The sequence below is a fragment of the Pituophis catenifer genome, unplaced genomic scaffold (genome assembly GCF_029215685.1).
Source record: "Pituophis catenifer annectens isolate HBS135680 unplaced genomic scaffold, rPitCat1.0.hap2 SCAF_2, whole genome shotgun sequence".
NCBI classification, from domain to species: domain Eukaryota; kingdom Metazoa; phylum Chordata; class Lepidosauria; order Squamata; family Colubridae; genus Pituophis; species Pituophis catenifer.
Window position 1 is genome coordinate 57,077,249 of NW_027256882.1, and position 25,852 is coordinate 57,103,100.

A 25,852-nucleotide genomic window follows, 5' to 3' on the forward strand; every position below is an offset into this window, starting at 1 on the left:
TGTTGGAATAGGCAAACTGAAGAAAACGTCGATGTGACGGACGGATCGGGACATGCAAGTAAGCCTCTTTGAGATCGATTGACGTCATAAAGTCGCCCCGTCGGATGCCCTGCAGGATCGATTTGAGCGACTGCATTTTGAAATGATGGTATCTGACGAACTTGTTGAGTGCTTTCAGGTCTAAAATCCCTCTCCAGTCCCCGGAAGACTTGGGGACGAGAAACAGGCGCGAGTAGAACCCGGAGCCCCGTTGTTCTATTGGCACGGGTTCTATGGCGCAGATGTCGAGCAGATGTTGTATTTCTGCATCCATTAATGCTCTCTTCTCCGGATTGCTCGGAAGAGGGCACCGAAGGAAGCGGTTCGGAGGGCTGGAGAGGAAGTCCAAAGTAAGGCCGAACCTCACAGTCTGAAGAACCCAAGCATCTGTTGTGGTAACCACCCATTGGGGCAAGAAGTGAAGAAGATGACCTCCAATGGGTAGGTGTGCGGTATAGTCACTTGCCTCTTCTGAAGGGATGGTTGGAGGTCCCATGATACTGGTGTCTGGTATTGGGTTGACCCCTGCTCCTATCACGGTAGGCAGGTTGCTCAGTGGCTCGATCTCCTCCGTGAGAATATTGCCTGGAAAAATAGGACCTGCTGGGTCCTGAATCAGTCCGAAAGGGCTGCCTGTGGTTATAAGGAGCAAATCTCCTATCGTGACGTTTGTAAGAGGAAGGCATAACTTTTCATTTATCCTTATCCTCCACAAGAATAGGGTCTAAGTCTTCTCCAAAAAGAAGGGAACCCTTGTATGGAGCAGATGCCAGCTTCCACTTTGATTTGAGATCGGCACTCCAGTGGCGGAGCCAAAGAAGGCGCCGAGAGGTGACATTGGAGACAAGGGCTCGCGAAGAGAACTTAGCTGCATTCAAGGATGCGTCTGCACAGTACTCGGTGGCGGCCACAATTTTATTAATGTCATGGTGAAGTCTGCTGTCATCCGGCGGAAGCCGCTCCTGTAATTGGCGCAACCAGATGATGGATGCGCGAGCAAAAAATGAAGTAGAAGTAGCTGACCTGATGGCCCAGGCTGCAGCTTGATGAGTCTTGCGGAGAGACAGCTCAGCCTTCCTGTCCTCAGCCTTGAGTCCATCTAGGCCATCATTGGAAATCACAGAGGAAGACGTCAACTGGGCCACAGGGGTGTCCACTGAAGGTAAGTGAATTAAATCTTGCAAGGAAGGATCTGAGCAGTACAACCGCTTATCAAGGCCAGTAGGAGCAGAAATGTAAGCGGGTTGGGATCATGATCTTTGGACCACATCGGTGAATAATTCCGGACATGGAATGAAATCCTCATCCGGTTTTTGCAAATGGAAGAGATCGCCATGAGGATTCAGGTCAGTCTGTTGAAACGGCTAGGAAGATGATAATTCCATGTTAGTGGTAGTCTTGGCCTTGTGGAGCAAGGACTTAAACATGGAGGGGCGGAAAAATCCTGTGAAGGAAGGTCCACATGCTAGGTATCATGTTCCAGAACTGTCTTGTACTCTGTACTGACTGTTAGCAGGGAATGCAGATCTGCTACTACTGTGACCAAGGAAGGCAATTCTATTCAACTCTTTTCCTTCTTTTACTAAAAGCATTAGTGATTTTGGAATCCTTGGTTGACAAAATCTATGAGAATTGGTAAGACTAATATCCATAGGCCCATCTATTTATGACCATATTATATGTCAGAGTATAACTTGGAATATAAGAAGAGTAAGTGGTAAAGATCATGATTATATGTGTTTCTGTGAAACTAATAGAAATGGGAAGGATGTAATGTATCTGAAGGTAGTCTGACGTGATGAAATTGATGAATACATGCATGGCAGATAATGATTTAATTATGCATGAAAATGCTAAATATATGTCAGAAAGTATGAATTTGTGTTATCTAGACTATTGTGTGTACATAGGAAAAGAGAAATTTGTAGGCCTATGACCACTGCACCTTTATGAACTGTGATAATGAAAGAACCAGGGATGAATTTGGGGGGAAATTAAAAATGCATGAGATATCAAGATAAATTATTTTACTACATAATATAAATTATGGGTTTAAATAAGAGAGAATAGAAAAAGTAACTGTCATTTGGAGGTTCACAAATCCATTAAAATGGTGATTGCTGGGGAGTATCAGCAGTGAGTATGTTTCAAACATATCTAGTTTTCCAAAGAAGTTGAGAAAGCTTTAAAAAGTAAGATATATATCTAGATTGCATTATGCAGGAAACAAGACTCCTAAGATGAATAGTAGTACAGTTTTCCTAAAGTTCCTAAGAAATATTTCCTAATAAGATTATAGTTTAACTAGAAGTATTCTTTGTTTAACAACCACAATCGGGACTTAGTAGCTAAGTAATGTGGTCATTAAGTGAAACATCATGTAATAGAGTTACATCCTTACTTCTGTTATGATCCTTAATTCAGCTGAGGTCCTTAAGCAAGGACCGTGATTGAGACCTTCACTGGCTGTGAAGTGTCTCAATCATGTCACAGTGGGAACACTCCAATGGCCTCAAGTGTGAGAGCTGGTTGGAAAGTTACTTTATCATCAATGTTGTAACTTTGAATGGTCAACAAACAGGGTAATTATTATGTGAGAACTACCTGTATCCTAATCCTAAAAGTAAGGCAATGGGAAAAAGTGTAGAACTGAGTAAAAGAAGCAGAACAAAGAGAGTAAAGACAGGGCTAGCTAAGAACCATGGGTGCTGTAAGAGAAAACGGTAAGAGACAGGGAGATGAGGTGAGAGAAAAGGAAGAACATTTGGAAATATCCCCTCCACCCATCCATTCCAACTGCTCATCTGCAAGGGGTGCAGAGAAAGATATTCCTTTTACTAGGAATATCAGAGAAATAGCTGGACATGAAATGGACGTTGTCTTACCTGAACGTCCCTTTTCTGGGCGCTGCGTACACTATCCATGCATGGGTTAATCCTCCAGTGCTTGGCAAACAACTGAGTGAAAACAAAAGGCTTTTGTTCCCCTTTCCGGCTCCCTAGCCACGCCTCTGGTCCCATGATCCCCCAGTCTGAACGAAGGCGCAGCAGACAAGAATCCACACTATGAGTAACTTATGAAACACAACTTTATTAACTCAAATTAGCGTAAAGAAGAATAAACTGGATTTAGTCATAAACGGTGGCAGGCAGCCCTAACGGGTGGGATATGGATAGTGTACGCAGCGCCCAGAAAAGGGACGTTCAGGTAAGACAACGTCCATTTTCCTGTGCGCTGCTCCCACTATCCATGCATGGGATATACCCAAGCTTAAACTCCCTGGGTGGGGAGCTGACTGCCTCCAGAGTCCTCCTCCGTCAGTACTTTTTGCAGAATTCTGCGGCCAAAGGATGCCTCAGCTGAGTTGTACGCATCGATTTTGTAGTGGCGGATGAAGGGTGTGAGGGATGACCACGTCGCCGCTCTGCAGATGTCCACGACCGAGGCTTGGGTGGCCCAGGCCGCCGTGGTAGCCGCGCTGCGAGTCGAGTGCGGAAGGATCTTGCCTGGGGACGGTTTGGCGTCCAAGTCATATGCCAGGGCGATGCAGGCCTTGATCCATCTGCTGACTGTGGCTGCCGATATTTTCTGACCCATGGACTTCGGGTTGAAGGAGACCAGGAGTCCCTCCGTACGGCGGAAAGGAGCGGTCCGTTGGATGTAAGTGCGGATGGCGCGTCGTACGTCTAGGGTGTGCCACCGCTCCTCTCTGGGGTCACGAGGTGATGGGCAGAAGTCCGGGAGAATGAGCTCCTGGGCTCGGTGGAACCACGAGTTGACCTTCGGGATAAAGGCGGGATCCAGGCGTAGGGTCACCGTGGAGTCGTGAAAAATACACAGGTCTTTGCGGACCGACAGAGCTGCTAGCTCCGAGACCCTCCTCGCTGAGGTGATCGCCAGGAGAAAGGTCACCTTAAACGACAGGTACTTAAGCGAGGTCGAGTTTAGGGGCTCGAATGGAGGCCCGGTCAGTGCCCGCAACACAAGAGGTAAATCCCATGAGGGGTAGCGGTGAACTGTGGGTGGTCGCAGGTTGGTGGCCCCATGCAGGAACCCCTTGATGCGTGGGTGGTGCGCAAGGGATTGGTACGGAGAGCATGCAATGACTGTTGACAGCGCCGCTGTCTGTCTCCTTAGGGTTGCGGGAGCCAGGCCCTTGTCTAGGCCAGCTTGTAGGAACCGCAGAATGTCCCGAATAGCAGCTGACGTGGGGTCAATGTGCTGGTGGGCGCTCCAGTGACAGAATGCCTGCCATGATGACTCGTAGATGCGGGTCGTAGCCGGACGTCTGGCTGCTTGGATAGTGGCAACAACCTCGTCTGGCAGGTTGTCCTTCTTCAGGATGACCCGTTCAAATGCCAGACGGCTAATTGCAGCCACTGGGGCTCTGGATGCGTGACTGCTCCTTGGCACAGGACGAGCTGCTGCGGTGGGATCACCCATGGCTGTTCTACGGACAGTGCTACTAGGTCGGCGAACCATGGTCTCCGGGGCCAGTTCGGAGCTACCAGGAGTAAGTCGGCTTTTTCTGCCAGTAGCTTCCGAATGAGGCACGGGAGCAGCGGGACTGGTGGGAATGCGTACAGGAGACCCTCGGGCCACCTGCAACGCAGCGCATCGTGGTCCTCCGCTTGTGGTGTCGGGTAGCGCGATACGAAGCGGGGAAGCTGAGCGTTGGCCGGAGTTGCGAAGAGATCTACAACCGGGTTTCCGAAGCGTGAAGTGAGTTCTTGGAACAGCTGAGGGTGGAGTTGCCATTCCGCTTGATCTATCGTTTCACGGCTGAGCCAGTCCGCCCTCACATTGGTCGCCCCAGAAATGTGGTCTGCTCTGATCGAGAGCAGGTGTCTCTCTGCCCAGCTGAACAGCTCTGCGGCCTCCTTCATCAAGGTACGGGACCTTGTGCCCCCCTCCCTGTTGACGTGTGCCTTGGCCGAGATGTTGTCGGTCAGGATTAAGATGTGCTGTCCCTGCACCGTCGGCTGGAAGTTGCGCAGTGCCAGTCTGATCGTCCGAAGCTCTAGGAGGTTGATGCTGCATTGCTGTTCTTGTTGCGACCACTGTCCTTGCGTGACTAGGTTGCGGAGATGGGCTCCCCACCCCCGAAGGCTGGCGTCGGTGGTGAGTATCAGACGGTCTGGTTCTAGAAAGCTTGACCCTTTGAGGAGCGACTGCGATGTCCACCACCTGAGAGACCTGCGAGCCTGCAGGGTGAGGCGTACTTCCTTCTTGGAGTTGGCCCTTCCCGTTCGCTGGAAGGGGAGGAGGAACCACTGCAGAGGTCTGGAATGTCTGCGTGCCCACGGTACGATGCCGAAGCAGGATACCATCTTCCCGAGGAGGGTTGAGAGGTGGATCAGGGCTACCCTCCTCCTCGTCAGAGTCTGCAGAGTTGAGGTTCTGATGCTTTGGACTCTGTCCGGAGACAGAAATACTTGGCCGCTGGCCGAATCTATCAGTGCCCCCAGGTGAAGAAGCCTGGTGGTGGGCTGGAGCTGACTCTTTGCGAAGTTTATGGTGAAGCCGTGGTCCTGGAAGACCTTGATCACCATCTTCATGTCTCTGTACGCTTGGTCGGGTGTGGACGACAGGACCAGAATGTCGTCCAGATAACATAGCACCCGGATCGGGACGGCCCGGAGCCTGGCCGCCACCACCGCAACCAGCTTGGTAAAGGTGCGGGGAGCCGAGGACAGTCCGAATGGCATTGCGCAATATTGGTAGTGGCTGCCCGCGTATTCGAACCTCAGGTACTGACGGTGATGTGGGTGAATCGGCACGTGCAGATAAGCCTCCCGGAGGTCGACTGATTGAAGGAAGTCGCCCTGTCTCACTCCCGCTAAAATGGACTTGAGGGAGTGCATCTTGAACCTGCGGTATTGTACTGCCAGGTTCAGGCGCTTTAGATTCAGTATGCCCCTCCAGCCCCCGGAATTCTTGGGGACCAAGAAGAGGGTCGAGTAGAATCCTGAGCCCCGCTGGCTGTGCGGGACCGGCTCTATGGCCTCGATCTCCAGAAGGTGGGCAATCACCTGTGACATCAGGTCCTGAAGTTCCGAAGATCGAGGGGCTGGACAGCGGACAAACCTGTGGGGCGGCTGGCCGGTGAATTCGATAGACAGACCAGAAGAGGTCGTACGCCTTACCCAGGAGTCCGAGGTCGACCTGGCCCATTGTTGATGGAAGAGGATGAGCCGTCCCCCTATGGGGCCTATAGGCCTGGAGTCATTTCCCCCTTCTGGCGGGCTTAGGGCCGGCTCCTCGGAAATTGCGTTTAGGCTGCTGGTGTCTGCCTCGGTCTCGGAACTGTTGTCTGTCGTTAAATCTGTCTCCTCCCTGGTAATGGGAGCGGTGTGAGGAGGACCCCCTGGGTCCGGCGCCTGCACGAAAGGGCTGCTGGAGCGGGTAAGGCGTGTACCTGCGCTCCTGGCGCCTGTAGGTTGAGGGGAGGATCTTCCTCTTGTCCTTCCCCTCGATCAGTAGGGGTTCCAGCGAGGATCCAAACAGCTCTGGTGCTTTATATGGGGCAGTTGCCAACTTCCACTTGGCTTTGAAGTTGGCTTTCCATGGACGAAGCCAGAATAGCCTCCTAGCAGTAAGAGTTGAGGCCAGCGCCCTTGAGGCGAACTTGGCTGAGTTCAGGGAGCTGTCAGCAGTGTATTCGGTGGCAGCTATTAACTTATTTATATCTTGATGCAGTCTAGTGTCCTCAGGCGGGAGTCTGTCCTGCAGGTGACGGAGCCAAATGAGCGAGGCTCTATTGAAGAAGGACGAAGCTGTCGCAGATCTGATTGCCCAGCCTGCGGCCTGGTGCGCCTTGCGGAAGGCCCCCTCCATCCTTTTCTCCTCCGTTTTGAGAGTGTCTAGCGGGTCGGTGGAGACCAGGGAGCTGGAAGATAACGCTGCCACTGGCTGATCTACTGAGGGGAGTGCCAGGAGGTCCTCCAGCTCCGGGGCTGAGCAGTAGAGTTTCTTATCCAGGCTGCTGGGTGTTGCCAGGGAGGCCGGTTGCGCCCAAGGGTTCTGGATCACATCCGTAAACAGCTGAGGGCAAGGGATATAGTCCTTCTGCGGCTTTGCCGATTTGAACAGCGCGTCATGAGGACCCGGCGGTTGCGACGTCCCCTGGTATTCCGAGGTTGGTTGTGAGCCGCGCTTTGTGGAGCAGGGACTTGAATAGGGCCGGGCGAAAGAGGCCTGTGAACGCGGGGGTGTCCGGCGCCAGGCCTTCGTCCTCTGACAGTTCCATCTCCTCCGGTCCCTCGTCTGCTTGGTCTGAATCTTCAGACGAAGAATCCTGCCCTCGATCTGGGGGGGGGTGGCCTGGTACTCCTAGGCTGGGCTGTGGGTGGTGTTGGCGTGCCTGGACCGGTGCGGGTTGCACGGTTGTCTGGGATGCCTGTTGTAAAGTTGCAGTGAAGAAGGACGAGAGGGCAGCTGAGAACATAGCCTGGAAGTCCATTGGGGCCCCCAACCCTGGCCCCCTCTGGGCTTGGTGGTCTGCCCCTGAGGGCGTAGAACTTGCCTCCCTAGCACGAAAAGGCTGTGCCGGAGATGGCGTCATTGAAGGCTCCGGAGCAGCCCCTGGACCTATCTCGGGATGGGGCGTAAGGCGGTCCAGCCTGGGGGCATCTGGAGTTCTTGGAGTTGTTGCAATGTCGGCCAGAGATGTAATTCCCAGCTCTGTCTCCCTTGGGATGACCTGCGCTGGTTCCAAGGACCCAGGTTCTCTGGAAGAGGCAGCCGCCTTGTGGGCCCTCTCCCACTGACGCTCCAGCGCATTATGCCTCCTTAAGGCGTCCCTATCCCGGATGGGAAGGCAGCCTTCTGATGCCGCCCTGCTGGCTGAGCTCTCGTGCCTCTTTTTTGATTTCTTTTTCCCCCCTTTTGAGCTTATGCGAGGGGGGGTTAGCTCCAGCTCCATATCTGAAGACCGGGGGGAGCGAGACATGGCTGTAGGCTGTGAGCTGTTCAGGCAGGCCCCTTGCTCTGTACCAGTCAGGTCGAGTGGTAATCCTTCCAAGAGCGCTCGGGCTGCGCTTACCTCTCCCCCGTTAATTGCCCTTCCAGCGGTGGAGAGGTGGAGGGGGGTTGTTCTATAGCCGGCTCCCTGCTGGTGGGGGGGAGACAGAGGCTTAAATCCTTTGCCAAATATGGCGGCCCGAAGGTCCGCCAAAATGGCGCTGGCACGTGGTGCGCTGACCCACTGTGCCAGACTCCAGCAGCGGACTCACAATGGCGGCCCGAGGGTCCGTCCAAACGCCGCGCTTTTCCCCTGCAATGGGGGTTCTGTAGTGCAGGGGGAGGCTGCTGAGGCTCTCTGCTCTCTCTCTCTTCTCCGCGCCCTCGTAGGACGCTCCGATGAGGCGCGGCTCAGGAATGAGCGTTCCGGGTCGGCGCCACGTGGTCTGAGCCTCCCGACCCGCCGGCCAGCTGATGGGCGCGCAAGCCGCTTGGTTCCGGGATGCGAGCGGCGCGCCTTGGATGAGGGGGCGAGGGAGCTCTGAATGGCGAGCCTGCGGCCAGCTGGAAAGCGTGACCCTGGCGGCAGCAGTAACGGTGAGGAGAAGGCAGCCGTTTGAAATTCCGCCCCCCCCCTGAGCAGCGTGGGCAGCTGAGCTCCGCTCCCCCCCCTCTCCTTGTAACGTTGCGAAAAAATAAAGGAGCCTCGGAAAAAACACTAATCAAAATTAACTAAAAAACCTAGACGCCCTAAGGAAAGGGAAAGCCTGATAAACTGAAGAAAGAGGAAAGGGAGAAAGTCCCCACAGATGTACAATACCTTCAAAACTGTGGAGCTCCCAAAATCACTACAGTGTTTGCCAGCAACTGAGTGAAGACTGGGGGATCATGGGACCAGAGGCGTGGCTAGGGAGCCGGAAAGGGGAACAAAAGCCTTTTGTTTTCACTCAGTTGTTTGCCAAGCACTGGAGGATTAACCCATGCATGGATAGTGGGAGCAGCGCACAGGAAAAAGGTAGAAGTTCATCTGTGAAGAGGAATTGAGAAGCATTTTAGAAGTGACTCAAAAAGAAAAAGATGCTAAGACAGAAAGAAAGGAGAAAGCAGGATTGAAGTTCTGCAGCAGATAAGCAGCTATAGGAGATTTTGGTAAGCAAAGGTCTATTTGTGTGTACAGATGGAAAATAAATTGTAAAGCATGATTGAATTTTTATAAAACAAAGTTCTAAGACAACTAGTGAGGGATACAAGGGTGATGAAATGATGAAATGTTCTAAGTATGAATTTGACCATTTTTTCACAATGTCAACAGTAGAGATTAAGGGAAAATAAATATGATAGAAAAAGAAAGAAGTGAAAGAAATAAAATATAAAGATTACAGAAAGAAAAACTACTACTCATATAGAAAAAGATATTGGAAGTTCTATCAATCCAGTGTTTCTCAATCTTTGCAACTTGAATATGTATGGACTTCAACTCCCAGAATTCACCAGGCAACATGTTTCTCATCATTTCATCACCCTTACATCTTTCACTAATTCTCTCAGAAATTTGTTATAAGAATTAAAAATTTGACAGAAAAAATCAATTTTTCTTATTTCAGGTGACTAAACAATTTGCTTTAGCGGTATTTTTAAGAAAAATATTAACAATTAACATATAAAAAGCAATTCTTGTTATAAAAAAATCTTGATCCCCACCAGATTTTGAGGGACTTCTGGAAAATCAACAGATACAGAACCAGGCTTTCTTTGGGATGAGGTGCAGGAGAATGGGTGCATAATATGGGTGCCATGCCAGAAAAGGTACCCAAAGCCCACCGAATGTATGTTCCCTGCATGACAGGTCCTGTAGTATGCCTTTTTTTCTGGATCTGGTGGGATGGCAGATATAATCTGGGACAGGTAGTCCCACAAATAATCTAGACCTGTACCATGTAGACTTTAAAGGTTGAATACTCTGGCTGAGTAGCAGATTAACTCCATGAAAACACTGTTATGCTGCTGTTGTTTCCCAATAAGAATAAATGAAAATGAAAAATGGCATCATACTGTAGTGCTGGGAAAAGAGATTCAAAACAATGTAAGAGAGCTAGAACACTCTCCTAAAACAAAAATGATGTTTAGGACACCTAAAGCGGAAAAGGCGATTTATACAAGTGTAAAAATTAGGCAAAAATGTTGATAGTTTTATGTTTCATAGTATTAGATCCCAGAATTATCAAATGAAACTAAATAGTAGCATATTCAAGAAAGTATGAAAGACAACAATTATTCACATTACACAAACTTCAATTGTTGAATTAACTATCACATGTAGTGATAGTTTACTATATAGCAGTGGTGAAATGTAAAATTTGTTACTACTGGGTCTGTGGGCATGGCTTGGTGGGAGGGGAATGTGACTGGGTGGGTGTGGCCAACTTTTTTTTTTTTAAACCATTTTTTCTACCACCTCTTCAGCTGAAGAGGTTGTAAACAAAATGCTTTTAAAAGCCTCTGATGATCCCAGCTGAGTTGCCTGATCATCAGAGCCTTTTTTTCTTTTAAAAACATTTTTTCTACATCCTCTTTGGCCGAAAAGGTTGTAAAAAAAATGCTTTTAAAAGCCTCTGACAATCCCAGCTGAGCTGCGTGATCATCAGAGGCTTTTTTTTTATTTTTAAAAGCATTTTTTTGGCCGATGAGGTTGTAGAAAAATAAAATAAAAAAGCTTCTGATGATTGCGCGGCTCAGCTGGGCATGTGGGAGGGCAGGGGTTTTTGCTACCGATTCTCTGAACCACCCACCGCCATCGCTACTGGATCGGGCTAGCCGGTCTGAACCGGGAGCATTTCACCCCTGCTACATAGGCACCTTTAAAAAGGAGTGAGACAAATTCATTAAAGATAAGACTAGTAATGGCTACTACTATAATCACAATTATATATTACCTTAAATAACTGAGGTGGTTATCTTTTTATATCAATTGGTGGTAAATATTAATATCATCATGTCTCATTGGCATCTAATTGAGAATTGTGGACATGGTGATTCAGCATAGCTTATTAGAATTAAGTCTTTTTCATTTCACTCTGCTTTAGAAGGATGAAGTAGCAATTTATTTTAGGGTTGGTAATGTACAACAAAACAGTATTGTCAAAATAATATGTGCTACAAATTATTTACATATTTTTCTTTGTTGCTCCCAATGGGAGTTAACATGGCTCAGTAATAATAAAAGTACAAGAAAGCTAATATACCAGATTAGCATTTCCAGAGGAAAGCTTTTCCCTTTTCTGTTAGTGATGTGCTCTGAGTATTCCATCAAGGCAAATGAATGTGTTGATAGACTCCAAACACAAAGTTACTGTCTGTCAAAGTATTGCCTATTCTACTGGAACCTCTGGAAGGAGAAACTACTCACATGGAACTCAGTTTTTGAAAAGTGTTACATTGCACTTTAGTCAAGTTATATAAGCAACCAAAATAACCAGAGAATATACATGCCTTTGGTAGCTATGTGCAGAAGTCACACACATTCTGTTAAGAACAAAATCTTTCCCTTGGGAATTTACTTTTTTTTTTTTTTAGAAACATTACAACAGAACTTAATTTGTACAGCAATATGTTTACATTTAACAATAAAACTTATATAATTAGTTCCTGCCACTTTGGGAATAATTGACAAAAAGGTAGTTGCTCTCTTGGCATTTCTAAAAAGCAACACTTTCTGTACATGTTCCAATTGGTAATTAATCTGCAAATCCTACATATATTTACTTCAGTTATACCTTACTCAAGGGAACTGATAGGATTCTTTTTTTTAAAGACAATTTCACTCTAATTGTACAATATGCATTTTTGTATCCAATTAAATGAGATGCCCATTGCCAAAGAATCAATCTAGATGTTCATTCCAGATATTGGAATAAGATCAAACAAGGAACAAGCATAACTCAGAAAGAAGACAATCAAAAAACACATTTGAATTGGGTATAATCATACAAGCAGCAGCAACAACAGTAAGAAATCACAAAATAAATGACTGAAACATGGCATTTGGTGCCAGAGCCTTGATGGCGCAGCAGTTAAAGTACTGTTAAGTAACACCAGCTGCCTGCAATTACTGCAAGTTCAAATCTCACCAGACTCAAGGTTGACTCAGCCTTCCATCCTTTCGAGGTAGGTAAAATGAGGACCCAGTTTGCGGGGGCAATAAGCTGACTTTGTATAAAAAAAGAACACCGCTGGGGGGGGGGGAACCAAAGCCCTACTAAGCAGGTATATACAAAAGTATGAAGGCTATTGCTTAACACATTGTAAGCCACTCTGAGTCTCCGGAGAAGGGCAGCATATAAATCGAACCAATAAATAAATAAATAAATTTGTAATGCTGAAGCAGCCACCTAGATCTTTATATTCATACAAGACTGCAACCTACTTTGGACATTTCTATCTAACAAGAGTCAAATCCCTATTCTAAAGACATAGCCATGAAAATTAAAATCTCACTACATCCAAACGTATTTCCAAATAAGGCCTGAAGACAATACTTCCATCAGTATTGGGTTCCCTATTTACACAACATTCAAGAGACATTAATCAGTTTACATAATGCTACATGTTAAATTAAGCACTGTGATGTATCATATATATGCCCTTCAAAATAAACAATAGATTCTTTTAATAAAATCATCAAGCGTGATAGCCTCAGAACACAATTATGTTAAAAATTGCTTTGGGCACACCAAATCTTGTATTTACCTATTCAGGAAAGTGACTTTTAAGATATGGAACATGATCATGTCTAGCCTGAAGCTTTCTTGCTGTGCCATTTATTCATTTAAAATTATACATGACATCTACCTTTATCACTCTGAATGACTTACAAATATTGATACAAGTAATAAACTATTAAAGCCCAATTAAGAGATTCCAAATACTTAAAAAAAAAATTCTAAGTAGCTAGAGTAAGAATAACAGTTTAACTTTCCTTAAACTATTATTTGAGACATTCAACTCCCAAAGGCAAACTGTTCTAGGTCTAGTCCTTGACAGAAAGAACAGAAATGGCTTTCTTGCCCAACAAAATGCTAAGATTACAAATAAAATAGGCAAAATTCTTGTATACTATAGTAAAGTAGTGGCCCCCAACCTTTTGGCCACTGGTTCCATAGAGAGAGGTTTTTCCACAGACCGGTGGGGGCATAGTCTCGCTTGCTGCCTGCATCCCGCGGATAGGGCTTTGCTTGTTTGCACAGCCCAGTTGCATGGACTGGGAGTTGTGGACCCCTGTGGTAAAGCATTGATTAATAGTAGAACCAATTAATAGCAGAAAAGTTCTAGTCTACCTTCAACACTACAATGGTTTCTCTCTCTCTCTCTCTCTCTCTCTCTCTCTCTCTCTCTCTCTCTCTCTCTCTCTCAACTCAAACTATCTTATACATTTGTGTCAGCGAAAAAATAGGAGATGAGAACTGTAGATGCTTCTTTGAACTCCTGAATAAAAGGGAGGACATAAATCAACAACTTCTGATGATACAACTCTCCTCTCAGAAACCAAGGAAGGCCTAGAAAATCAAGAAAATCAAAGAAGAGAGAATTTTGATCCCTTTCTGAACATTAAAAAGACTAAACTCATGACCACGGCAAGGAATGGAAACATCAAAATAGAAATTGACAGTGAATAGAATGTGTGAGGGAAAATGACTTTCCTAGGACTGCAGATCCCTCAAAGCAGTGAATGCAGCTCAGAAATAAAATGTCAGATTGTACTGGGTCGCGCAGCAATGATAAACATGAGCCAAATATAGAAAAGCAAGGACATCAGCCTGGCAACCAGATGTAGGTTAGTCCAGTCTTAGTGTTCCCCATAGCTCCTATGGTTGTGAATGTTGGCTCTTAAAAAAGCAAGACAGGGGAAAAAATCAATTCATTTGAGCTGTGGTGCTACAGAAGGCTCCTGCGTATTCCTTCGATGTGAAAGTGACTAACAAGCAAGTACGGGAGCACATAACACCAGACATGTCACTAGAAGGCAAAATCATGGAACTGAGTCTCACTTACTTTGGCCATATCATGCAGGGAAATTCACTGGAGAAAGCAATTATGCATGGAAGAGTTAGTGATAAAAGGAAACCAGGCCGCCAAAGAACACAGTGGCTTGACACTATCAAAGCTGACACCAGCCAGAGCACAGGACAACTCAAAGAAGCAGTGTAAGATCGGAAGATGTGGAGAAACCTGGCCCATAGAATTGCCAAGTCGGGCATGACTGAATGGATAACAACACTGTCAAATCAACAACCAAAAAAGTTTGTATACATGCTGTATATTCACACTGAATTAAACTCAGAAAGTGGCCAGTAACCAGTGCAATTATTACAACAAAGGCTAATGCGGTATCTCCTAGAAACACCACTCAGTATTTCAGGACTTTCTATTACCAATTTGTCTTCAAGAGCTACCCCACATGAATAATAATTGCAGTAGTCCATCTTTAGTATTTCAAGTAGAAACTTTACAAACACTAAGTCTCTGCCCCAAGAAAATGAGGACCATCTGATTTATCAATCAAAGCTAATAAAAGACTCTTCCTGTTATTAATGTAATGGTGCCCGACGTCAATGCTCAAACCAGCACCAAAAAGCCTGGAATCTATTGCTCAGAGAGAAGCACAGCTCAATCCTGATAATGTATGTATCCTAGATTTAAGTGTAGCCCTTGGAATATACAATAACTTTTTTTCTTTTCTTTTTTTTTACAAGTCAGCTTGTTGTCCTACATTGTGGCTTTCTCTGTTCAGTGATCCCAGTTTAATCCTTATTCACTGAGAACTTTGGGAGGTGGCAAAAGTAATGCCAGGATCACTACTAGAGGAACACTTGAAGTAAGCATGCACTAGCATGTATATAAACTTATGTTTCAGCCTACATCGTGGCAGTAAGAAAAGTGAAGTGCTCTTACATTTTCCCCCTTATTGCACGAGAAAGCTGTTGGTTAGCTTGTTTAGAGTTATAATCTGCTTATGTGGGGCAGGGTTATTGTTAGATTTCCTCCCTGGCAGCTCCAACCATTTTGCACAGAACTTTGATGAAAGTCACTGAGATTCATTAGTGTCCAGCTCTTCATGGGTAGGGTGTCTTGATGGAAATTGGGGCAATATTTTGTCATGTCATATGCAGTTCCTTCTGGCCAGGAGACTCATGAAGCAATAGGGTGCTTGCTACTCTGTCTTCCAGCACTTGTGAACAATATCTATGCTCCTCTCACTTGTGGAAAACTGTGTGTGGTATAGTCAGCGGGACTGAGGAAATAATCAATGTGTTATTGTGAGTGGTGGTACTACTCTGAAAGAGGTTGTATTATGTCTGCTCCTTAAAAGACATTCTTGAACCCTGCTGTGTTAGACAAATATTACCCTGTCAACAACCTTCCCTTTTTAAGGAATACAAATAGTCCTTGACTTACAATCACAGTTGGGACCCAAATTTTGGTCATGAGTGGAATAGTCATTGGCAAGACATCATGTGATTGCAATCCTGGAACTCCCAGTTGTGCTTGGTAAGTGATCTCACAGGTTGTTAAGCAGATGAAATCCCAGGTAAAGAGTATGGGGTGCCTTAGTGGGGTAGGGAAAACCCTGGGAGGCCCAGCACAAGCCACACAATAGCACCTTTCTCCTCAGGAGCCAAAAATCTTCCCTGCCATAATCCAAGCAGATTTTCAATCACTGAACAGAGTGATACTCACATGCTGCCTGCAAAGGCATCCCATATCCTTTGCCTTACTATGCTGCCTCTCCACTCAGGAGCTGAAAATCCTTCCTGACAAAATCCAGAGGGAATCCCCTCTGGTCTCTGAAGGCTGGATGAAAGAGCTCCCTGCCAAAGATTCCAATTCTGTGCTATTAGGCATGAAGGATTTCAGTTCCATGCAAACAGGAACAGAGCTAAAATCCTTTGGCAGGGAACTGTATCAGTCAACCCCCAGAGGAGTCCCCTCAGCAGGTGGAAGCACCCTGCAACCTTGAAGGGCACTTGGCAACTGGTCATAAGTATGAACAAGCACCCCGATCACACGACAGTTAGGGATGTGTGTGCAACATTCTGCAATGGTCAGAAGTGCTTTAGAAACAGATAAGCACCCTTTCTTTCAAACCATTGTTAAATGAGTGATTGTAAGTCAAGGATACCTGTACTGATGACAGAAGACAACTAAAAAGTATCCTAGAGAAGATGGTTATCTGGATACTTTTTAATCTGGGTTCAGGTTTGTGCATGAAACACAAGATGCAGCATCATGATAATAGATTGTGTTTGTTAAGACATGGAGGGGAGAAATATGCCCCTTTTATTCTTTTCAGAAACCTTGATAACCTTTGTTATTATCAAACATGTAATTCTTCTATGCCACTTACAGAGGTTGGGGATTGGGGCACTGGGCTTCAGAGGTTTCACTCTTCCTTCAGTTGTTGGTTCCAGAAAATAGTTACAGGACAGGAAAAGTAGTACAATGGCCTCCAATATGTTTCTCTATTGTTCAATTCTCTTCCCTCTATGTTAAAACATCTCCATATAGCCTCTGGGATAGGACATCTGTAGATTCAGGGTACAGCATCATCAAAATGCTGCATTATGACCCCAGGACACAAGAAATACAGTCAAAACCTTGTACCAAATGTGAAGACTTTTAGTGTCTGGTTGCAAAGAAACAGGCTGAAACTGAACCCAAGCAAGATCAAGTTGTTATTTGTACACTGAGATCTCATTGGTTCTTGAAGGGGTAGCTAGCATTTTTCCTGAGGCAGCAAATATCTTCCTGGACTCTTGGCTATTGCTGGATAGGCAGGTGAGGGCCATGGCTGGAGAGTCTTTGCCTACCCTTATCTTTATTGGTTTATTTGCATAGATTTAAAGAATGTTTAACTCCAGACAACTCTGGGTGCTTTATATAAGAAAAATATTTGCACTAATGAACTGTTTTGTAATATTCAAAAGAATGCTTTCTGAACAACTTTCTAGGAGGGCAACTTTGTTGATTCGTAGCAGAATTTTTGTTTTTATTCTAAGAAACTTGCTTTGAAATATCACTCATTATATATGAATGTATTTTCTAAATAAGTTTGAGATAATATAGCAAGCACACAATCATATAATCAAGTTTCTATATTACAATCTCATAGCCACATCAATTTTTTCTCAGCTATTCTGATAAACATTAAAATGATATTTTTATTATTCAGAAAAATTCAGACCAATTGTTTTCTAAAATATACCTTCTTTTAAAAATGAAATGGTTTTTATTTGTTGTATATTGCAAAACTGTTACCTAGTGTAGGTGAGTGGAACCTGCATACCTAACCTATGACATTCTACCATAGGTCAAAAGCTCCTTGTTATGGAAGAAATATACGCTTTTCCAAATGACCTATATTTTTCAAGAGACCCAGTGACATATAGAACCACTATATAAGCTCATGAAGTAGATTATTGAGGTTCATCATTTGTAAGCTGGAAAAAAAAAAGACCTACAACAACTAAGCCTAAATAAAAACAAATAGTTTTCCAATCAAATGACCCAGATTAAAACTACTGCTTTCAGGTCACTTGGCTGGTTTCTTCTTTCTATAAAGAAAAAGAGACATACAACAACTAAGCCTAAATAAAAACAAATAGTTTTCCAATCAAATGACCCAGTCTAAGACTACTGCTTTCAAGTCACCTGGCTGGTTTCTTCTTCCTATTAAGAAATCACCTGAAATTCTATTTAGATTCTCCAAAGATACAGTAATATACAGATAAACAACATTTATATATCAAAAACATGGGGGGGGAGTGGATTGAGAAAGAAGGGGAAGATTGAAAAAGGTATGGAGAAAGAGAGAGAGGGGGGGAAGTAGTTTCAAGAATAAAAGACAACAACTGGGTAGACAACAAATGTGGTGGAAGCAAGGATGAAAAGATATTGGGAAGTATAAACACAATTTAACTTTATTCCCTTTTCTATTATTTTCTGCCTTTAATCTGCTTTTTCTCATTAGTTTCACTCTTCTCCATTTTATATAATACTACTTATTCCAAAAAGGAATGGCGTAATAGATATGTACCTATGCATAAATTCAAAGTAAATGTAAGCATAGAAGAGAACAACTCCTAGTAACATTTTGAAATACTTTTAACATTATCTGAACGGGACATTTTCAAAACAACACTTTATACTATTAAGAGCATTGTGTAGGTTTTAATACATCTAGCCTATTCATCTTTAGGGTACAGTGGTGCAGTTCTTTTAGATGTTATAAAAATCTGGGGGAAATATGCTTACACTTTAGATTAGTTGTTTTTTAAAAAATAAAAAAAATTAAATCTACAAAGAATGTAACATAAATACTTAATTTGTAGAAGAGCAGGCAGAGCTGGGGGAGGAATTAAGCACACCATCAGCTTAGAATTATGTTACCGCAAATGGTCCAAGTTCAACCTCTTGAATTCTGTTGGCCCTTACCTGAAGCCAATTTAGTACTGAACTTTGCTTGACTAGATTGTGTATAGGCTTAAGCAATAAATCTTTTGAACTGCAACTTGACTTGTATAATCCTTTGTGCCTGACAAATTCTTGACTAAAGTTTACTTCTTAAAAAATGCAAAGACTTTATATTGTAATTCACATATTTCTCCGTTATGCTAATCTTAATTCCACTGAACTTTTATTTTCATGATTGCTACACTAAATATAGATACTTAGTTAACTATAACTAAATCCAAAAGTGATGTCCGCTTAAATAAAAGAGCATGAAAGTTTCTTTGGAGTCAAGGACTACTTGTTTTTGTATGACAAATTGAAGACCCCAATCAAAAAACTGAATGGTGCCAATATGGAAAAACTCCTATTTATATACTATTACATTATTTCTTCCATCTTTCCCAAACTTTTATTTTTTACCTATAACCAATACTACTTAATTTATCCTCCACCTGTAAAATAAACTTGCCTTAAAATAAATTGTTCTCGATAATAAATTTTAGATAATTATACAGCAATTCTGTGACACATACTGAGTTGATGTTTCAATTTTGAACAATGCCATCAGGTGCTGCTTTCTGAGTTATCAGCGGAGATTAGCTGAATGGTTTCATGTGGATAGTTTCTTAACTCCTGAAGTTAAAGCATCTGTTGGGAAGCACTCTGCCTTCAAGATTCAGAGAACAAGGAGGAGATATGTGACTAACAAATAGCCATTCAGTGTCTCCTTTTGTTTCTAGCCTGATCTCAATTAATGAATTTGTCCTCTAAGGTTCTGGAGAAGTGTTCCCATTGTTTCTTACACTATATGATGAAACTATCTAAATGAGGAGAATTATTAATTTTATCTTGTACTTTGAAAACAGCATATGGGACTTGTCAAAATACTATGCAACAGTCAATTAAAAATATACACTTTACACACATATCTCTAGGTATACTATAATCAGTGCTAATAATGATCTTAATTCCCTCACTATATTATACTGCTTATATTCAAGGTTACCATTTTCAAAGCATAATACAAGTATAAAAATACTGCTTTAAATCAATTTATTCAAAACAAACTGCTATTAAGTTGTGTTTGTATGTGTATATAAACAAATACATAAGTACAAAGAAAAACATTTCCTAGTTGTAGCAGCATAATAGAAAAATATTATTTACAAACAATAACTAAATCCAACCAACATAAATGTTGGTTATATTGTTATATATTGGTTATATTGTTAATTCAATGTTAATTTTCAAGGGGAAATGTCTAGCGGTACAATATGTTTCACCAGATGGAAGGGGAATCCAGAAAGTATGATATGAAGTCATAGGGGAAATGTATAAAAAGTTTGTTTTCCCCCTCCCTATTTTTCCCAGCTGACCGGTCACTTATTGTTAGTCAGCTCTCCTCATCCCCCAAGCACTCTTATCTCTCTAGACATAGTTGAAATTAGTTAAGAACACTGAAAGATACAAACTGTTGAGATAAACAAAAGACCAGTTTTGATAATAAAAATGTTACTATTATCCACTCATGTGCCAAACAATATTAACAGCAGAAATACTATTTATCTAAAAGTCAAAAGCTGTTCCTTGCACATACCACATTCTTTGCTCCTATCATTCAAACATATGAACTTAGATTACATAGTATTTTTTAAAAATAGAAAGAGCTTTAAAAATTGTTGGAAGTTTGAAAATCCAATGTAGTTCCTAACTTATATACATGGCAAACTTCTGAAACTTCAGAAATTTCAAGTATTTTTACAATACTATATTTTCAAGCTCCAAAAAACAAGGTGAAAGTCTAAAACAATAAGCACCATAATGTCTCCAATGCTTTTCAATTCTTGTATTTCCATTACTTCCTCCAATTTCTAACTTGCTCTCATTTTCTTTATATTCTTGATTGTGAAACCTAATACACTACAATATAAGGACTTTGCACTGTACTGCTGGAGTTTCCCAGGATACTGCTTTATACTGGACTGTTGGGGCAGCTAGGGCTTCGTGCCATGTAGCTGGGGTGGGCTAGAGTAGCTGAGGCTTCCAGGAGTGTGTGTGGCTTTGCTGAGGCACAAGACAGAGCGTAGGATGGCCAAACAGACAGAGATGGGGAGTTGATAGGTGGGTAGGGGGAGTTGAAGAGGAGGCAGCCCCTTACTTATCAAGGCTTGGGACTGGGGGGGACAGAGTTCAAAATGGCGTATATTGATATGGGCCCTCAACTAACAACTGACAGAATTTGCTTAATAACAACAACAGGGAGTCTGGGATTGCCATCACTAAGCAATGCAGTCATGTGACATTGTACTTTATGACTGCATCACTTAATGATAGAAATTCCATTCACAATTATTCTCATAAAGACAATCGCTATCATTTTCATATATCACTGTTGTTGTACTGCATATTTTAAAAATACAATGAAAATGTAAAATTTATATTTGATTTTAGATTAATAACGTTTACATATTTGAATGGAAGTATTTAAATACGTTTCTGATATTTAAAACACATAAGATGATCAGAAACTTTTAGAGTTGTAACTTATGATTATATTCTCTTTTCGTATCAATAGAAATCCTTATTTTATATTTATTAGAACACTGCAGAATTTCCTAAATTAAAAAAAAAAAGAACAAGCAATGGTTTCACTTTTAGTCATAAATACCAACACATCAACATATCAAAAATGTATTAGAGAAAGTTAAAGTTAGAGTATCAATATACAACTCTCATAATTCAGTTCAAAATCTATAAACATACAAAACTATATAAAACTATAATAAACCAATACTTAGCTGATCTGGTCTACAATATGTGGCCTGCATTATTGTTTATATATGTGGCCCTTATTGTTAAAGGAGTATGAAAAACACAACAAAATATTACATAGGGTAAGAAGTATTCATACATCCTGCTGCTGCTACTACCCGATACAAAGAGTAACTCTAACTTCAATTCAGATTTAGGTACAAGCCATTTGTCCACCCCTTATTCACAACATATCACTGTACCCTTCTTCCACTAAATGATACACATGGATTACACAATGCTATAAGACATCTTCTCTAAATAGCTCAATTAATGGACAATATCACTACTCAATCTTCACGGATTTTTAAAATTCCAGCATAATCAACAAGTGGGGGGGGGGGAGGGGAGGCACAGGTGCAAGAATGGAATTCTATGCATACTATTTGAGGCACCTGTAAGAAAGGCAAATACATAAAGTCACATTAACTTCTCTGTATAATTTTGGAGGAAAGGGATAGAAAAGTCTGTCTGCATCAATCCAATTTCACAGTTCTAAATTTCCCCTCACAGTAATATCACTCAATTTGTTAAAGATTGCTATTAATACAAAGAGGCTGAATTAGATTTTAAATTATCTTAACAGGCAACTTTTCTGTATGAAAACATGCAAACCAACTGTTGAGTTAGATGTAAATATTCTGAGTAATAGTCAATTAGTGTGGCATTTTTGTACTTCACGTATCTATTAAAAAAATTTAAAAATTCCCCTGGAAAACAACTTGCGTCATATACAGTAACTCATAATTCCAAGCCACAACCAAAAACTCATATCTAAAGTTCAGATACATACTGTTATTTAAACTGTCTGCCATATTCAGTTTCACTCTATGATAGTTAAAATTATATAAATCATCATTATAAATAATTATGTTAATTATGAAATTGTTTTATTTCAAAAAAACATATTAAATGCATTATACTAAGACAGACACAGAGGTCTTGGAATTTAGTTATACAGATGTGGTGATCAGCTTCTGCATCTCACAAAGAAACATTTTGTCAGCTGTAATATGGGAGGGTTTGAAGTTTGTTTTACTTCATAAATGCAATTGCTCATGGGAATGAAATCTCCATAATAAAGTCTGCCCAGCCCTATAGAAAGGGCTTACAAGTATATCTAATATACAGAAAAATTGCAATTGATTACCAACATAAAATAAATTAAACACAAGACAGTACTTATAACATTCCCAAAAAAGGGGGAAAAAAACTATGGAGAAAGTTTAGACAGTAGTCCTATGTGCAAAGCACACTGAAATAGATAATGGAATGAGGGATATGAACTCATATGAATTCTCTAACCTGCACAAATGACTCATTTAACTAACTCAAAGGATGTTAGATATTGCCCCTAACAGGCACAATCTTATTATGGACTATATTTATCTGAGTTATATTTATCTAGGTTACCTGAGGAACTAAATCTCCACAATTATATCTGCCTGTGCCGCAAGGTTTAGCAGAAGGGGCATGCTTTGTGTCCCATCTGCTAGGGACTTACATTTGGTGGTCCCAGGAGGTGGGTCCTCTCTGTTGTAGGGTCTGCCTCTGAAATCTTCTCTCCCCCCACTCCCCCAAGCGAGGTTAGTTTCATCCTGCTAATGTTCCATAAGTCCCTCAAGACCTGCCTTTGTCATTAGGCTGGAGGTCCTAGGGGACTGGGGATATTTTTAGATGGCTCTTTTATTCATTTATAATCTTTCCTATATGATGGTTTGCATTTTCAAGAATGATTTTTAAGAATCATATTTTAATAATGATTGTTTTTATATATAGTTTTCTTTTATTGTTGTATTGTTATTTTGTTTATTGTTGTATGTCATCCAGAATCCTCTGTTGTAAGATGGGCAACTATATACAATAGATTTATTTTAAAAAATACATATTCATTCCCTAGTCAATTATTCTGTGTATCAAAAAGCAACCCCTAATTACTGGGGAATTAGTTGATCTTATTCCTGAGACAAACCCAACCAGACAGAACTTATGAAAACTCCTGTCCATCTCCTCAGTGGGCTCTTTCACAGCCCAGCAAGGAATGTATGAAAGAGGCAGAAAGAGGTGAGGGGTGGATAAGAATCTACCATAAAGAACCAAGTAATATCATACAATTGAAACAATACTCCAAAGCAGGGTGAGAGTAGAGAATAAGAAAATAATTGTATTTGGAAGTAATAGCCTTCCAGCCTCCTTTGTAGCAGCTAAAGCTAAAAGATAGATCCACACAACATGTGACATGTGGTACCAGCATACAAAGGTGATTTTCTTGATTGGAAGAGAGGTCTCAATCATGCACAGTGTAAACACAAACACAGACTGTATCTATCCAAAAACTGGTTGTCTATCCCCAATAAATGCAGACTAAAATGCTAATCTTAAAAATATTTTAATAAAGGAACAAATGAATATCAACAGGTTTGAAAACAAGAGCTACAGGTGGCTTCAGATAAGTATTGTCTCTTTACAATACTTACTTTCACAACATAAAATTAGTTGTTTACAAAAGTATAATACTTGCAAAGATAAAGGCATTATCTACAGGAATGTATTCAGAAGACACACAAAAAAAGGCTTCATGTCACATAAAGTTTTCACTTCTGTAGAAGGATTTTGTTTGATTAAAAAAATATCCAAATATTGTGAACACATTCTAAACTGTTCCAAGTCACTTAACTCCCCAAATAATTTAAACTTCACACAAATAACTATTTCTATAGAAATAATTAACATAAAAAGTCTGCAACAACATATGGCAATACTTTAATTATAAAAAAATCCTGTGAGGATACAGAATAGGTAACTTCTAAACTTAACCACCTGAAAGAAATATCAGTAACAGCTTTAGTCTTTTGAAAGAATTTCCAGCAATCTGGATAACAATCAGAATAAGAGCACGGATACCCCAACTTCTCATAAATCTATTATTTTTACAGCACTGCTACACACACAAATCTGAATGTTTATACTCTTCTTACTGTACCATACAATTCCACATCCAAATATATTGATAAATTGAAGATTGTTAATGCCCCTTTCTCTTATCATCTCTTATTTTATTTAGCAGCATTCCTGAAACCAAAATGGCAGAAAAACCCAAGCTTCCAATTATATCTAAATGTCCCAAGAAATATTCAGTAACTTTTGACTTATAAACAGGCCATATTATTAACAATATCAAATATTATACCTATACAAATATTCAATTTTATTGAAAGGTCACAACACAAAATACCAAGTTTAAACACCTTTCTCTTCCAGTTATTTCATGCTGCTACCACTATGGTAAATCAACAAGTCAACTTTATTATAATTAAGAATGGAGATATTTCAATATGACTATGTACCTTGTAGAGGTGCCTTTCCTGACATCACATATGCTGCATTTGAAGGCTTCAGCGCTGTTTCTAAAGGTGCAGACACTACAATCCCAAAAACCTTCATCAGCTACAGGTTTAGCTTGCCTTTTGGGTCTTGAGAAGTGCATATATGAAGAAGGGTAAAGAAGGAGAGAAGAAATAAAACATGTTAGAAACAAGATAATAAAACAAGGCCATTTCATGTTACATTCTGCTTGTCTGCTTTTTTCTTTTCCTCTAGCTAAAAAAGTAATCATATTTTTTGGAAAGAGGTAAAAGGGAGGGGGAGCAGGAAGAGGTGCAAAACATTTATAAACCTGAACCACACTGTGCTTTACTCTCACCAGATACATATTCTGCTTTCCCCCATTACTATATCCCTGAGTGAGAGAGGAAAGGATAACATTTCCTCTCAATCTTCAATCCCAAGACAATCGATTTTCACTCAACACTGAGTACCAGTGAATCTAGAAGGGAAGGGAAAAGGATGGTGAAAGGCATCTGAGAGGGCTTGAAACCCTCCCTCTTTTTTTGGTGGGGAGGGGGAGCTTAATTGTACTTTAAAGGATTGTAGGCGTGTCCCTCCATGCGCCCCCTCTGTCTGTCTGTCTGTCTGTCTCTCTCTTTTACCTTGTTAAATCTCCCTTTGTCTGGAAGAAGTCAGTGTGAGGAGATGTATGTGTGTGAAAAGAGAGTGAGGAGCCGCCATAGCTGCTCTAACACCAGATTAGCCCTGGCACCGACACACATACATACAGAGAGAGAGAGAGAGAGAGAGAGAGAGAGGAACACAAACATTTGCTCTCCGCTTTGCTTTTACACACTCCCTCCATCTTAAGAGCCACCCTGGGCACCGAATGCAGCCTCTCCCCCCACCTTACGTCTTACCACACAAGGAGCTTCCAGCTTTTCCTCCTCTCCACCCAACACCATTGAAAAAAAAAAAGGAGTTTTCCGTACCTGGTTGGGAGGGAGGCAGGCAGGCAGGCAAACAAATAAGGCTCTCTTCCTTACCCACTTCCTCCATCTTAAAAGCCCCCTCCTCTACCACCACCACCACTACTACTACTACCACCACCACTACTACCACTCTGTGGCCTAGTCCCCACACGCAGCGCCTCCCCAGAGCATAAGGCGGAGGTGGGTGCTCTTAAGCTGGCACCCGCGCATACTCT

General features: G+C 42.2%; 1 protein-coding gene across 1 annotated transcript in view; it reads right to left on the bottom strand.

The window, feature by feature from the left end:
* RYBP (RING1 and YY1 binding protein) overlaps positions 1-25,852 on the bottom strand; it is a 76,666-nt gene that overhangs the window by 50,490 nt on the left and 324 nt on the right. Inside the window, exon 2 of the mRNA XM_070933559.1 lies at positions 24,666-24,791. Coding sequence (XP_070789660.1) covers positions 24,666-24,791 — 126 coding nt within the window. The remainder of the gene's footprint in view (positions 1-24,665; positions 24,792-25,852) is intronic.